Here is a 16,036-nt window from a genome sequence, read left to right as displayed (position 1 = left end):
AACAAACAGATGTTGAACTTGAAATTTACTTTACAAAGGAGCGTTTGAGAGGACATGACACGATTCTTTGTCCCTTGGGTCTGGGGTCCGTTGGTTGCGGGTCCATTTAATTGTATTTGAAAATAAATGGACACAAGTTTGATCATTTTCTCTCCTCTTAGATGATATACCCAGGAAGCGGCCACCGCAGATCTATAAGCCCCCAACAGCCGAGATGCTGGCTTACCTGGACTTCAGTGTGTCCACCACGGGCATGTTAACTGGAGTAAAGGTAACCATTTTCACACCTTGAATAAAAATCCACAGTTTATCCTGTCGATAAGCCAAATAATTGTGAGCATTAATGTGTACCACATCAGGCAATTAGTTAAGTTCTTGGTGGTGGGGAGGGTTGGAGGGTGACGTCATGCTCGTTCACTCACTCATTTAGTGTTGCTGTGCGACACAATTAGTAGTGATAGACCGATATGGTTTTTTCAAGGCCGATACCGATACAGATTATTTGTGGTCAAGTTGGCCGATAACCGATATTTCAAGCCGATATTCATTTGCAGTAAAATGGGGAGGGGGGGGAATTCTTTCAAACTATATATAATTTCTCACTGAGTAACAAATTCATGTGAATGTAGCTCATTTGGGGTTTTTGTTAGGGTTCGTAAAAACGTTTCAAAAAGATTTTTGCGGTGAAAAATTGTGTGAATATGTTCCAAATGTGTTTACGACAAATAAAAACTGACTGCGAACATCTTACAAATCCTGATGAAAACCCCAAATTCGCTACGTTCGCAAGTATCCCCTGCTCAGTGAGCTTTATCGGCCTTCAGATTCAAAACATGGCCGATGCCGATATTTGTCAAAATGCCAAATATCGGCGCCGATAATCGCCCCCGGCCGATTATCGGTCTATCCCTAACAATTAGGGTGGAAACTGAAGAGAGAACACAAAAAAAAAAAGTCTGGCTTCAAGCACAGCCCAAACTTCAGCTTAGACTCCAAGAAAGCTGGAAAAAAAACGAGTACTTCCACGCGCATGAATCACTTGAAATATAATTGCTCTCAATGGAAAATGTTTTTTTCCAAAGTCAACCAGATGGAAGTTAGCTTAAGCCTGGTTCACACGGCAAGATTTTCAAATTGTCGGCCGATTTCCAATCTTTGACAGACGCCACACGTGAAGAGGAAAAAAAAAAAATCACGGGAGTTCCAGTTTTGAACGTACCGTGCGTGGTGTGCGGCCACACCGCACAATCGACACACCCCACACGAGCCGAGTTCGTTCAAGAATGTGACGGGAAGTCTCGCAAAACCTCTCGAGATTAAACGTGGCTTCCGAGTCGTCAACAAGAGTCGATCCTGGTTTTCAAACGAAAAAGCGGCATAAAAAGAAAAGGTGTTGTTTAAAGGAGCGAAAATGGGCACTGGCGAGACTTCGCTTGACCACGTTTATTTGTGGAGAATGTGAGTATGTGTATTATTAAAAAAAAAAAAAAAAAGAGTAATAGCGCGAGCACAGACTTTCTGCTGCGTCATGACTGTTTTGATTTTGGATTCCCCACCGGCTTCCTCGCTGGCTCGCTTTCTGATTGGCTGCACGTCACCGTCAATCATCGACGCGGAGCGAAGTCGGGCCAAAAAAATCCAACATATTGGATATGCCCGATTTCAAGTCGGGGGGGTCCTTCCGAGCGCCGATATCGGGAGGCGCCGTGTGTGGTGGCAAGACACACGGCAGGATTATCTGTGAAGATTATCGCTTGCGTCTCGGCGCGTCCTTGCGATTGTCGGGAGGGGAAATTCGGGGCTAAAATCGGGCCAATTCTCCTGCCGTGTGAACCAGGCTTTAGCGCTCAACTCAATTCAAGGTTTTACAACGTTTTACTTGCGCGTAGCATCTCGTGCGAGTTGTTGATGCCGAGCTGTATTTGAAGACGCGCCGTCCCGTTTTGTTTTCAGATGTCTCATGCTGCCGTCAGCACTCTGTGTCGTTCCATGAAGCTGCAGTGCGAACTCTACTCGTCACGCCAAATAGCCATCTGCCTGGACCCGTACTGCGGCCTCGGCTTTGTCCTGTGGTGCCTCTCCAGGTGCGTGCGCTCAAAGATGCAGAGGTGATTGCAAAGCTGCGTCATTGTTGCAAAAAAAGTGACGGCGTTGCTGGCGTGCAGTGTTTACTCAGGTCACCAGTCAATCCTCATCCCTCCGCTGGAGCTGGAGAGCTCGCTTCCTCTCTGGCTGAGCACGCTCAGTCAGTACAAGATCCGAGACACCTTCTGCTCCTACTCGGTCATGGAGCTTTGCACCAAAGGCCTCGGGACGCAGACGGAGCTGCTGAAGGTTCGAGTGCAAATCATTTGTCGTCAAGGGGGTCAAAACAACTCGCAACAGGTCCGCTCCACGACCTCTCATGTTTACGACTAACAATTAGACAATGGGGGCACATGTCGATCATAACTGGGTGCAAAGCAGAACTGTCAAGGACCCATGCCTCAATTTGAAGCGGCAGTGTACTTGGGAATTTGTCCAAATAGGCTCCAGTGGCAAGCAGGGATGTCACAATAAGGGCAATATCGTGATGTCGTGATATTAAAACTGCCACAGTATCGTCGCCGTCATGTTCGCAATATTTAAAAAAAAGTCAGGTTGATTTCCATTTGTGCAGTTCTAGCACCCTCTAGTGGCTAATTTATTAGTGCAATTACATTTTGATTAGGGATGTTTTGGCCTTCTATGTTTAAAATGTATGCTAATTGTCAGCTGAAGGGGGACCTAATTTGCTTGTGAAGCGATCACTGTTGCATTACCAAGTAAGTGATTAGCGATTGTAGGTGGATTATATGCAATATTGTGGCAATTATCGTATCGCGATCTTCATATCGTGATGGTATCGTATCGTGATGTTTGGATATCGTGACATCCCGAGTGGGAAGGAGGTATCTTTCAAACAGATGGACAATGCACATTTGATCTTATGTTGTCCGAACATTGGACGAATTTGGATGCTTCGCCATCTAAAATGGGGCTCGAGGGCCCATTCGTCGATGTTTTGCATCTCGTCCACGTTTTACTGGCAGCTCAGCAAGAACGTGTTTCTGCAATCGTCGCACGCGTGTGTGTGTGTTTGCAGGCGCGTGGCGTGAATCTGTCGTGCGTGCGAAGCTGCGTGGTGATCGCCGAGGAGCGGCCCCGACTGGCCCTCACGCAGTCCTTCTCCAAGCTCTTCAAAGATCTCGGCCTGTCGTCGCGAGCCGTCAGCACCGCGTTCGGCTCCAGGGTCAACCTGGCCATCGGTATGCAGGTGGGAACTTTTGACAGGTCGTCCATTTCTTTGAAGCTTCGTGTTACTTGATGTCTTTCCCCTTCGCGGTGGTCATCTTGCACGTGTCGCAGGGCACCGCCGGGCCCGACCCCTCCACCGTCTACGTTGACATGAAGTCGTTACGTCACGACAGGTAGCGCTCAACACGACTGTTGTCGCATGTTACGTGTGGCAGCGTTGTAAAAAAAAAAAAAAATGTGTATGTGTCATGAAGGGTGCGGCTGGTGGAGCGAGGAGCGCCACAGAGTCTTCCGCTCATGGAGTCGGGCACTGTGAGTATTGCTTATCGATGGACCGGCACATTGACACGGACCCGGCAGCTGAACGCCAAAACGAATTCTGCTTGAAGATTCTTCCGGGTGTGCGAGTCATCATCGTCAACCCAGAGACGCGAGGACCGCTGGGAGACTCCCATCTTGGCGAGGTAAATGCATAGAGGACGACGTTAGCTTTGTTTTGATGATGCGTTTTTTTGGGGTTGGGTGACTGACAAAACGAAGGGGCACTAAGAATGCGCTGCGTCCGGTAATAGCGCCAAATATTGCACCACAACTGCACGCGAAGTCTGCGCCCAGTTAGCCACCTATTCACGAAGGATATTGCTCGAATCATATACCGGCGCAAACACGCCCACAAAACTGACAGCTTGGAGCAAATTTGCACCTGATTAACCACACCTGGCAACGGATTTACACCAACAACATGGTTGTTATAGTAACAGTTGCGAGAAAGATGACATCATCAAAAAGCGAGGTTGGACCGAGAGGAAGCGTTTAGAGCGCCATTAAGCTGTCCAGAGCAGAGAGGACGACGACGACGTCATTCATTCATAAAGTCCAAATTATTGGTGCGATTGTTTTTTAAAAATATATTTTCAGAGGTTGGTGTGGGCGTACAGTACGTAAAAATGATCGTAAAATGCCTCCCCGGCATTGCCGATCAGCCGGGTTACGTTATAAGTCCTAAAACAACATAGAAAAATGTCCCCCCCCACCCCCCTCTCTCTCTGCACGCTGTCATTATTCTGGGATCGCGGTTGCGTCAGGTTAATACATGCTTTCCAAAAAACGTTATTTGAAGGGATGTAACGATGTCCAAATATCACGATACGATATTATCACGATATGAAGCTCACGATACTATAATTACTATATAATAACTATAATTATCACGATATTATGGGGAGGTTGGCAATATTTAAAAAAAGGTCCCGATCTTGTAAAAAAAAAAAAAATGAGCTCATACTAAAAAAAAAAAAAAAAAAAAACACAATATTGTGCTTTTGTACATAACAGCAATACATGTAAACGACCTACAATCGCTAATAACACTTCATATTGAGGCACATATGGACTCGCTATACAAGCATATTACAACGATCATCTAACGATTAGCATAGATTTTAAACATAAAAGGGCCAAAACATTCCCAATGAAAATTTTAACTGTACTAAAAAAAACTAGCCACCAGAGGGTGCTAGAACTGCACAAAAAGAAATCAACCTAACTTTTTTTTTTTAACAGATGTGTTGCATTTAAATATCGTGAACATGACGATGACGATATTGCGGCAGTTTTAATATCGCGATATCACGATACTGCCATTATCGTTACATTCCTGGTTATTTGCGTCACGCAAACTCGGTGTGGCTGTTTGCGCTGGCGCTAGTGAATTAGACGCTGCATATCAATGAGTCTCATTTGCATTGGGGTGGGCATATTTTGTGTCAAATGTATGCAAATGACCTCATTTACATACGCGCAAATAACACCGGCGCACCGTCACCCAATCTGTTTGGCAGAGCACTTAGTGGCGGATTTCCCCATCTAGTGAATTGGGCGCTCCCGCGTTGCTCCATTTTTGCCGGTTAGCGGCGTGCAAAGGCGACGCAAACCTTTCCTGAATAGGCCCCTAAGTTCATCTTGTGTGTGCGCATGCGTGCAGATCTGGGTGAACAGTCCCCACAGTGCGAGCGGCTACTACACCATCTATGGCGAGGAGAGCCTGCAGGCGGACCACTTCAACACCAGACTCAGCTTTGGGGATCCCAACACGCTGTGGGCCAGAACAGGCTACCTGGGCTTCATCAAGAGAACCGAGCTCCTGGACGCTAGCGGCGGTAAGCTGCCGCGTGCCGCGGAGGAGGCGGGGCTTCCGACTTGGTTTCACACACGAGCGCCGTTTCCGGTTGCTGTTTGCGACGCGGGGGCCACGTCACGCGTTGCTTGCGCTTCCACCATCGCGCCCCCTTCAGTTGCACGTTCCTCGTCGATGTCACAACAGTGGCCGGAAACAGCGCGAGTGTGTGACTTACCCCGGGTTTTCACTGGATGCGGTTGCGGTGCGGTTGCGGTGCGGTCCGGCGACGCAAGCAATTAGATTCCATTCATTCGAATGGTGCAGTTTACACCGCTTGCGGGTGGGTTGCGTGTCGACTGCGTCTCAGCTGCGGCGTGCCGCAGCCCTTCCACAAGGATAGCCTATTTTCTATTTTTGCCGGACGCCGCAGCGGTAGGCCTCCGGCAAATGGCAAGCTAGCACAAAACACATCGAGCGGGACAGGAAGACCGAGGCAGTTTCAAAATAAATTTCCGGTTACCTTTCAGAATAAAATACTCGCCAGCTCCTATTTCGCAAGTTTTTCAGCAAAACGTGACGTGGGCGTCGCCGGGCCATGTGCTCATTCACGGTTTAGACGCCAGCGAACATGGACGAGGAGAGGTTTATATTGGAGGTGGAAAACCACAAAATAATATATGACACGGCACATCCTTTTTATAAGGACTGTAATGTATTGTGAGTTTGATGTTCGCGATTGCTTGTTGTGCCCGTCTCGCTTGCCGTACTGAGCGGCAGCCGGACCCGGAGGACAGAAATAAAGAGTGGACCCGCACTGACCCGACTCTCGTTATTAATATACTTTACAAGGACAACCAAAAAAAGGATGCTGCATGGAATCTCATATCTTTCTGCTTCTCTGTTGAGCAGACTTTCTGTATGTTTGTCGTTGTGAAATGCCACATGATCGCGCGCGCGCAGTCCCGCGAGACACGTTGGGAAAGTGGGCGGCGACGGAGCTTCCGGACCGCAGCTGTGCGGAGCCGGTGTGGATTGACAAAAAAATTGACCCGTCCGGAGCACGCAGTCAAGACGCACCGCACCGCAACCGCACCGCAACCGCATCCGGTGAAAACCCGGGGTTAGGGAGGTCAGAAGTCCGTGACATCTGACCCCATTGAAATAAGGTGTGTGAAACTGTGAATGACTTTTTTTGCTTTCCTGCGGCAGATCGCCACGATGCCTTATTTGTGGTGGGCTCCCTGGACGAGACGCTGGAACTGCGGGGCTTACGCTACCACCCCATCGACATTGAGACGTCCGTGTCTCGAGCTCATCGCAGCATCGCAGAGAGGTTAGCTTTTCTATACTGCTTAACTCATTCACTGCCAATGACGACTATAGACGTCAAAAATCCAAGCAAACAGCCAGTGCAAATTTTGACAAGAAATTTGAATTTAGTTTTAGTTATTCATTGTTTTCCATCCATCCATTTTCTTGACCGCTTATTCCTCACAAGGGTCGCGGGGGCTGCTGGCGCCTATCTCAGCTGGCTCTGGGCAGTAGGCGGGGGACACCCTGGACTGGTTGCCAACCAATCGCAGGGCACACAGAGACGAACAACCATCCACACTCACACGCACACCGACGGGACAATTCGGAGCGCCCAATTAACCTGCCATGCATGTCTTTGGAATGTGGGAGGAGACCGGAGTACCCGGAGAAGACCCACGCGGGCACGGGGAGAACATGCAAAATCCACCCAGGAAGGTCCGAGCCTGGACTCGATTCATTGTTTTCATTCATAGTTATTAATCATTGTTTTTATTAAAAACAACGATGACAATTTCATTGCTAAGTGTTACCATCGTGCGTAGAACGGATTCCTGTTACCCTACAACACAGGCGGTCTTGATCTTATTGAGACCACATACTGGGTCTCTGCCTGCAAAAGTCAATTTTCGTTGACTAAAATTGGATTCAAACTAAAATACAATCAGGTGACTGAGTTATGACTAAGACTTTAATTACATTTAGTCAGAAGACTAAGTAAAAATTTCTTTTTTTAATTAAAATAAAAAAAAAAATTATTTTTTTTTTTCAAAATTAACACTGGCTGTTTGCTTGGATTTTTGACGTATATAGTTGTCATTGGCAGTGAATGGGTGCACGTAGTGGAAACAAACAAGCGTTCTCTCCGATACCAATCGCTGGTGACGTCAGGTTTGCCTCGCGTGTCCTCCGCAGCGCCGTCTTCACGTGGACCAACCTGCTGGTGGTCGTGGCCGAGCTGAGCGGCTGCGAGCAGGAGGCTTTGGACCTGGTTCCCCTGGTCACCAACGTGGTTCTGGAGGAGCACCACCTCATCGTGGGCGTGGTGGTCATCGTGGACCCCGGCGTGATCCCCATCAACTCCCGAGGGGAGAAGCAGCGGATGCACCTGCGCGACTCCTTCCTGGCCGACCAGCTTGACCCCATCTACGTGGCCTACAACATGTGACGGAGAAAATCGTTACGAGCAATCAAAGCGGGCTTCCTTCCATCTTCTTTTTTTTTTTTTTTTTTTTTTAAATTCCTCACATTCTTCCATCCATCATTGCTCTCCGTGTAAACAATCCATCCAGATCCAATTTATTTTTTGTCCCAACATAATAGGACCCTCACTTCTCAGTAGCAGGAAGGCACATTGACGGGAACTACCGAGAAGAGGTGGGACACCCCCCCCCCCCCCACCCCCCCACCCCACCCTTGCACTTTAATTCCTCACACCTCTTGAGTTCACTTCCTGTCTGGCCCGCCTCAAAGGGAACGAACGCGCTCTCCCTTCCACGTTTGCTGCTGTCCCAAGGGTCAAACCTCCGCTTCAGTATTAACACGTGCCCGCCAGCAGGGGGGGGTGTCCTGAGACGTGCACAATGGCAGCAGCGCATGTTACAAAATGCACTTGAAAATGACTGGCAGGAGAGTTGAGATGAAGGCGAATTGCTTAGTGAGCAGTTAGCTATAACGTGACGACAAAAAAAAAAAAAAAAAATTATCTTCCGCTGCTGGCAAATGGCAGGCAGGATATTGAATGAATAATTGAGCAGGGTTTTCGTTTGACAGCACAAATTTGGGGGGTATTTCTGCACAAATCTTGCACAAAAAGAGCCTTTCGTTGGACGGCCTGCTGCACGTCCGCACCCGCGCGGTTATTTACTCAAATCTACGCCTTTTAACTCATTTGCTCCCAATAACGTGTAAATACGTTTTTTTAAAATGTTTTAACTGTCCCAAAGACGTATTTATACGTTTTTTGTTTGTTTGTTTTTTTATGCTAGAGCATACAGAAGGCTATTACACAAACAGCCAGCAGGTGGCAGCAGAGCAAAGGAGATCAACCAGGGCCATGTAGAAAAAAAGCTAAATTACTTAGAATTTTAAATAGATTTGTGAAAACTGATGAAACTTAGCTCTCTTCTAATGCTAATTGCTGCAAAATGGAAACAGAGAGAAACATACTTTTTTTTCCTGATGAAAGAAGAGACTTTAATCTTTCTTTTGATGCTTTTATAGCAATAGAACACAATATTCTGTGGGCCTTGCAAAATCAGTCAAAATCCAGTAAAACAGCCGGGAGCGAACGGGATTGCGAAATGTGAAAATGGCGGCGAGTGAATGAGTTAAAGTCGACCTATTTTGTAATTCCTCCCCCCCAAATTCAAAACAATTCCCCGCTGTCAAAGTGTGACACGCTTTCGTCAAAGTACCCCAAGCATGAAGAATTGCGTCACATTTTGCCCGCCCTTATTTTCGCTTCGTTGAAATGAGCCTGTTTTCAAGGTGCAGCCGCTGCCGGGTCAATCGAGTGGGGCTTTCGTTACCATGACGACCAGGGGCGGAGTTTGCGCATTGGGCAAAGAGAAAAGCGTCCAGATGAAGTAAAAGCATCGTTTGTGTTTTGAACCGGTGGAGGTGGCGCTTCAATCAGCAAGCTGCCAAATACATTTGACGACGAGCGGGGGGGATCTGTGAAAAATGGCGCATGCAGCGGACACGTCGGCAAACACAAAAGTTGAGCCCTCCACCGCGCCGATCACGTAGCTGAACTTTCAAGTAAGCAGAACTTTTTGTCTAGGACGTGATCGTGCGTCTGCGTAGTCCGGCAGCTGAACTCGGACTGTGGCTTCAAAATGGTGGATCTTCAGACGGCCTAGCTTCCCAGTCACAAGCTTGGTGTGGGGATGGAATTATGCAAAATTAGCACCACTGATATGTCATAATCCCGCAAAAGTTCTAAAGGGCTTGCTCACAGACACATTTTGGGAAATAGGCAGCTAACAAAATATTGACTTGGTTGTTTAGTTTCACACTTGATAGGCGTGTTGTGGATGTATATTGTACAAAATCCTGGCGCTACAAAAAAAAAAAAAAAGTACTTTTTATTCTTTGAAATATCCATGTTCGGTGCGGACCTCATGCTTGACCTGACCTGACTCAAGAGCAGTCCTTCTTCAACTGGTCTCTTGTTCGAGTCGAAACTGAGCACATTTTTATTTCACTTTAAATCGCCTTGAAGTACATGACAACATATCAACATCAAAAAAAAAAAAAAAAAAAGACCGACATTTGCGTGTACTGTACAAGAAATGACTTTTAATCGTCAGTGTACTTAAAAAAAAAAAAAAAAACTTTGCAAAGACGTGCTGGAAGTTACCGTGCCAGCATTTCAAAGTAAAGGCAATTCCAAGTCTCAACATTTTTTTATTTGTTGCAAGCACGTCGCCGCATTGCGATCAAGAGTCGTAACGTTGCATCGAAAATGGTCCAATCGGCGCTGGCGCGCTGGTCGAATCGGTTGCTTGTATGAGGCAGGGCCGTGCCTTTTCACAAAAAGCTCCATTGCGATACGACGGACGATGGAGCTGCGTCAAGAAGATATCAGCGAGTGAGGACGAAACTTTTTTGCCTTATTGGAACTTTCCATTTGAAGCTCCTCACCGCCGCATAGTCCAACGCTTAACTGAATGTCTAACACTGAAAACAAGGTAGGAAAAGCAGAGTGGTAGTTGTAAGCAAGTCATAATCGATAGTCACATTAACAAAGTCGTAGGGGATCAATGAGGGTAAGGATGTAACGTGTATTCTGTATTTTAGGTCAAATGCTGTTAACATTGGTGTTATTATTGTGTACATGCAAAAAGTCGACGAGACTTGACTGATCTTTCATACTTGACGGCAAATTTCTGCTATCATTTGCAAAAAAACAAAACAAAAAAAAAACCATCAGACTTCTAAAAGATGATTCTGGCAGGAACACCATGCACTTTTTCCCAATACTGTTCTGTGTGTGCGTGCGTGTGGCTTTTATGGTGATTTTTTTTTTTTTTTTTTTTTTTTTTAATACCAGAAAATTGCAATTCATTTTTTTGAAATTGATTTGTTTTCATTTTGTATGTCGCCTCCACTGTAATTGAACCCTTTCCATCCAACTGTGGAATTTAATATCCAGTATCTTGTCGGGTTTTCATTGCTCTTTTTCTTCGTGTGACCAACATCACTCAGCATTGAGTGGCATGTATGCAACAAGGCACGTGAGAAGCACTCATGGAGACGCGGAAGCATTTGAGCCACTTTGTGACTATTCTTCTGTTGTAACTCTTACAAGTTTTTAATAAAGTTTTATAATTTAATGTGGGGACTTTTTTCGGTGCTATTCTATTAGGGATGTGAACATGTCCTTCGGTGTCTGGATGCTGAGAAGTTGCCGTGTTCCACAAGGGGTTTGTTTGTCTTCATTACCGTAAATTCCATCTCTCCAAAGTAATTGCAAGCACATGCTGATGTATTTGAACATGTATGTGCTTTTGGTGTCATTAGTGTAATATTTGGGGATTTATTAAAGATGAGCTCTTGCTTGGTCTCACGGACTCACACTGGCGGGAATGTGCCAAATTTATTTCTCGTCATTTCCGTGTCTACACTGGCGCATCTTGTATACGTCATCACTAGTGGACATGTGATATATGCAGAATAAGCGAAGTGCGCATTAGGTTTGCGGCTCCAATTCATTTTCAATGACCGTTTGGTAGTTTCGCCTACCCACAATGCACCACGTTTTACCCATAATGCACCTTGAATTCGAGATGCGCACTTCGCTTATACTACAATTAGGAAGCCAAGGGCCCACAATGTATACCTCAACAATGACTTGTTTCTTCACTATGCATCAATGAGCCGCAAGCAGCAGTTCAAGCAATTGTGTGATTTCTTCTAAGCTGTCTAAACAAAAAAAAAAAAAAAGAAAAGAAAAGCTTTCATGCTGTCATTGGATGTGGTTCATGTTAAATAATAAAAAAATACGATGCTTTGTCAATAAGCTGTCATTTTCACACATTTCTTAAAAGAGAACAGCATCTGTCCTGTGTGTGGTGGAGATCTTTTTTTTTTTCCACTGGTCAGTGGCTATCATGGCGGCCGCCTCCAAAATTGTTGGTGGGCACCAGAACGTCAAGCTAGAGGAGGAGTCACCTCACCAGCAGGCAGGCTGGAACGCCGGCTTGCCCGTTTGCTGCGATGCTAAGGGCGCTGTGGACTCTAGAGGGCACCAAAAATGAATGAAAATTCACTCAATATGTAAATTACATTTTATTACCTAATTGAATTTCAAAAGGGGAGTAGGCCTAAATTGAAAATATTCTAAGCAATTAAAAGAAATAAAAAAGGAGCACTGTAATGCAATTAAATAAGCAGAAATGCCATATATTCTGGATTCAATATTGCAAGCCTTTTATTATTTCTAATATTGCTGATTATGACTTATTACTTTAGAAAACTCAAATATCCCATCTCAAAATATTAGAATATTTCCTCAGACCAAGTAAAAAAAAAAAAAAAAGCCATAATCAGATATATTAAAACCATTGATTTTTGCTTATTTAATTGCATTACAAAAAAATAATGGACTTTATCACAATATTCTAATTTTCTCAGACAGTCCTGTAGAAATAAACAGCAATTTAACCGGGCACTTGAGAGTTGGGTTTTTGTTTTGTTTTGTTTTGTTTTGTTTTGGTGAGAGGGTTTGTTGCCTGGTGTGCTGGTGTTTTCCCCCTGTCTCGTTAAGGTCTGAGTAAGTCCACCTGTGTGTGTCTAATCGGTTCCCTCTGCCCGCTGTGTGTCCCAGCTGTCTATTGTTAGTGTTCGTTAGTGTTGGTATTTAGGGAGTGGGGTTGTTTCACGCGTTGTGGGAGCATTGTTGCGTCGCTGTATTGTCAAGTCAAGTCAAGTCAAGTCAAGTCAAGTCAAGTCAAGTCAAGTCAAGTCAAGTCAAGTCAAGTCAAGTCAAGTCAAGTCAAGTCAAGTCAAGTCTCTGCTTGTCCGGTGTGCTAATCTATAGTCAAGTTTTTGTAGTTTGTTCAAGTTCCCCCACTCCGTTCTCCACGTCAACTCAAGTTCTCCACGTCATGCCAAGTCATCCCCACGTTTACGCCAAGTCAACTTCGCGTCCACGTCATGCCAAGTCTGTCTCCGTTTGTCGTGCCCAGTCTATCCACGTCATGACCAGTCTTCTCTCATCCATTCTGTTTTTATAAATTTATTCTCATTCCTCTTCCTTCCTGGTTTCTCTGCTATTGGGTCCATCTACATCCGTACAATAAGAAAACCAAACCGCACGGAACCAAAAACATGACAGTAACATGTTTAGATGTGTGGTGGGGTAGTTATGGATCAGTAGAAGCATAACTCACTCCCAGAAAATAAAACTAACAAAAAAAAAAAAACTTAACGTCCTCTACTTCGCCGAAATTCACTTGTCACGGTTGGGTGTGGAACGCAACACCCGTGAAAAGTGAAGGAACATTGTAATTGATAGTTATATTCTATAGACAGATTCTTTAAAAAAAAAATGTATTCATACATGACTCCTGAGCACCGTTGGCTCCCTTGTAGCTCTGCCACTAACCCCTGGTTTTCACCGGATGCGGTTGCGGTGCGGTTGCGGTGCGGTGCGTCTTGACTGCGTGCTCCGGACGGGTCAATTTTTTTGTCAATCCACACCGGCTCCGCACAGCTGCGGTCCGGCAGCTCCGTCGCCGCCCACTTCCCAACGCGCGCGCGATCATGTGGCATTTCACAACGACAAACATACAGAAAGTCTGTGCTCAACAGAGAAGCAGAAAGAGAGGTGGACTTCTTTTGATTTAACCTTTTCTTCTTCTTCTGCTATGAGATTCCATTCAGCATCCTTTTTTTGGTTGTCCTTGTAAAGTATCTTAATAACGAGAGTCGGGTCAGTGCGGGTCCACTCTTTATTTCTGTCTTCCGCGTCCGGCTGCCGCTCAGTACGGCAAGCTTGACGGGCACAACAAGCAATCGCGAACATCAAACTCACAATACATTACAGTCCTTATAAAAAGGATGTGCCGTGTCATATATTATTTTGTGGTTTTCCACCTCCAATATAAACCTCTCCTCGTCCATGTTCGCTGGTGTCTAAACCGTGAATGAGCACATGGCCCGGCGACGCCCACGTCACGTTTTGCTGAAAAACTTGCCGAAATAGGAGCTGGCGAGTGTTTTATTCTGAAAGGTAAACGGAAATTTATTTTGAAACTGCCTCGGTCTTCCTGTCCCGCTCGATGTGTTTTGTGCTAGCTTGCCATTTGCTGAGGCCTACCGCTGCGGCGTCCGGCAAAAATAGAAAATAGGTCTATCCTTGCGGAAGGCCTGCGGCACGCCGCAGCTGAGACGCAGTCGACACGCAACGCACCCGCAAGCGGTGTAAACTGCACCATTCGAATGAATGGAATCTAATTGCTTGCGTCGCCGGACCGCACCGCAACCGCACCGCAACCGCAACCGGTGAAAACCCGGGGTAATGGTGATGTACATAGATTAATGGGCTATTGTCTCTAAATTGTCAGCCAGTCTGTTTTTGGGAAAATGGAGGAAAATAATAAATGGGTCATCTGCCCCAAAAGACTCCAGCCCACCAGACATCTGCCCTGTATGCCTGATGACCAGCCCAGCTATGAGTTACATGACATGATGGGGACTCCATTCCACTTTGATGACAACAACGACAAAGTGATAAAGCCGTCAAAAAAGGTTAGTGACAGTTTGACCTTTTGTCCCCCTATGAAATTTTCGTGCGTTTGTTAATTTTGAAACTCCACCAACACGGAAATTTTCCATGACTTTTCATGACTCAACAATTCCTGCATCGACCTCACTCACACCCGAGAGAGATATAACAACACACGCGCGTGTTTCGTGCGCACCATCTGTGCACACTTTCCCCCCCCCAACCCCCCGTGGTGGCTCACTGGCGTCGGCGGAGGCTGCTGCGGGCCTAAATGACCTTTCGGATTGGAGCGGGAGGCGACCGGGCGACGCTCCCGCTCACATTGTTGCTGATATTGATCAATTATGCAGGGAAGCCGCTCGCTCTGAAGGAGGGCCGCTAAACCGCTGGAGGTTGCTGGTTGCTGGTTGTGAAGGTGGGGGGGGTGTGTAGGGGGAAGACGGCAGCGGCAATATGGCGACAACCGCAGTTTCTTCCAGACCATCCGCGCCTCTGCAGTCCCGCGACGGCTCCACGGATTCGCCGTGACGCTTCCAAGGTGAGCGCACTTTTGCTTTGCGCGTGCAACTTCGTTGCGTGTGAGATGGGCGAGGAAACAGCTGCTTTTAATTGGCGGGGTTGTCTTGCGTGAATGTCGCAGAGCTTGCCCGGTGTACTCCACACCCCCATTTTTTTTTTTTTTTTTTTTTTTAAAGCTGGATGTGTGTCTTCGGCATCTTCCTCTCGGACTAGACGCACGTTGATAATGTCAAGTGCTGCTTATCTGTGCTAAAAGGGGGGAAGGGGCGCACATACGACGGAACATAAGATGGCTCCTCTTTAAAAAAAAAAAAAAAATCACATTGCGGGACACTTGGCTCTACCTTACATTTGATTTTCACATTGCGGGACACTTGCCTCAAATTGGATGACAGGATGCGTGTGAGTATTCGTTCGATAGCTTCCATGCGTCATTGTGTCATTTTTTTCTATTATTTTTTTTAATATGTTCACGCACACACAGTGTGTATTGATTCGCTAGTCGAGGAGGCTTCACGGGTGTGGTGCACACACTTCAAGCAGCGCGCAGAAGGAAAATTTGGAGTCAAGCGCGCCGCATATTTTGCACGTCTCACCCAAAAATGATGAGAATGCTTCGTGGGGCTGTTCTTCTTTTCGGTTTGTTTGTTTTTTTGGTTACTATACCCACTGCAGCAGCAAACCTTGCCCGCCTTCCTCGGCCAATGTGCTGCTTCTTTGCGCACTGTATCCTCCACTGTTACACAATTTCATCCACCCTCCTTGTCGTCACCGCCACCATCCGCTCGACAGATCGCAAAAAAAAAGAAAAAGAAAAAGAAAAAAGCCTCAAATGTGCGCGTCTGTTGTAGTGTGGTTTGTGTGCGTGTGGAACCCTGTGACTGATTTTTTTTTTCGTTCCGTCGAAGGCCTGTTTATATGTCTTATTTTTGGATGATCGTAATTTCACATGCGCGTGCGCGCGTGCGTAGTGTGTGTGTTTGCCAGAAGAGCATATATAGGCTGTGGCTCGCTATTCATCCATTTTACAAAAACATACGTTTTGCATAAGGGATGGATGTTGGATTGTTTTAGCT

At 46.2% G+C, this 16,036-nt stretch overlaps 2 protein-coding genes across 3 annotated transcripts in view; both read left to right on the top strand.

The window, feature by feature from the left end:
• LOC144013394 (disco-interacting protein 2 homolog B-A) overlaps nucleotides 1-11,287 on the top strand; it is a 48,888-nt gene extending 37,601 nt beyond the window's left edge. For both annotated transcript variants that reach the window (XM_077512197.1, XM_077512196.1), the window contains 10 exons: nucleotides 162-271; nucleotides 1,954-2,084; nucleotides 2,166-2,334; nucleotides 3,125-3,295; nucleotides 3,388-3,449; nucleotides 3,531-3,588; nucleotides 3,666-3,740; nucleotides 5,261-5,435; nucleotides 6,605-6,728; nucleotides 7,622-11,287. In XM_077512197.1, the coding sequence (XP_077368323.1) occupies nucleotides 162-271; nucleotides 1,954-2,084; nucleotides 2,166-2,334; nucleotides 3,125-3,295; nucleotides 3,388-3,449; nucleotides 3,531-3,588; nucleotides 3,666-3,740; nucleotides 5,261-5,435; nucleotides 6,605-6,728; nucleotides 7,622-7,874 (1,328 nt within the window). In that variant the 3' untranslated portion in view covers nucleotides 7,875-11,287. The remainder of the gene's footprint in view (nucleotides 1-161; nucleotides 272-1,953; nucleotides 2,085-2,165; nucleotides 2,335-3,124; nucleotides 3,296-3,387; nucleotides 3,450-3,530; nucleotides 3,589-3,665; nucleotides 3,741-5,260; nucleotides 5,436-6,604; nucleotides 6,729-7,621) is intronic.
• Nucleotides 11,288-11,823: 536 nt separating this feature from the next.
• Nucleotides 11,824-16,036, top strand: part of LOC144015021 (disco-interacting protein 2 homolog B-A-like) — a 21,551-nt gene continuing 17,338 nt past the window's right edge. The window contains exon 1 of the mRNA XM_077515327.1: nucleotides 11,824-11,919. Coding sequence (XP_077371453.1) covers nucleotides 11,824-11,919 — 96 coding nt within the window. The remainder of the gene's footprint in view (nucleotides 11,920-16,036) is intronic.

Source organism: Festucalex cinctus, chromosome 2, assembly GCF_051991245.1.
Source record: "Festucalex cinctus isolate MCC-2025b chromosome 2, RoL_Fcin_1.0, whole genome shotgun sequence".
Classification (NCBI taxonomy): Eukaryota; Metazoa; Chordata; class Actinopteri; order Syngnathiformes; family Syngnathidae; genus Festucalex; species Festucalex cinctus.
The sequence above is the reverse complement of the archived record's forward strand: the minus strand, read 5'-3'. Positions and strand labels throughout refer to the sequence as shown.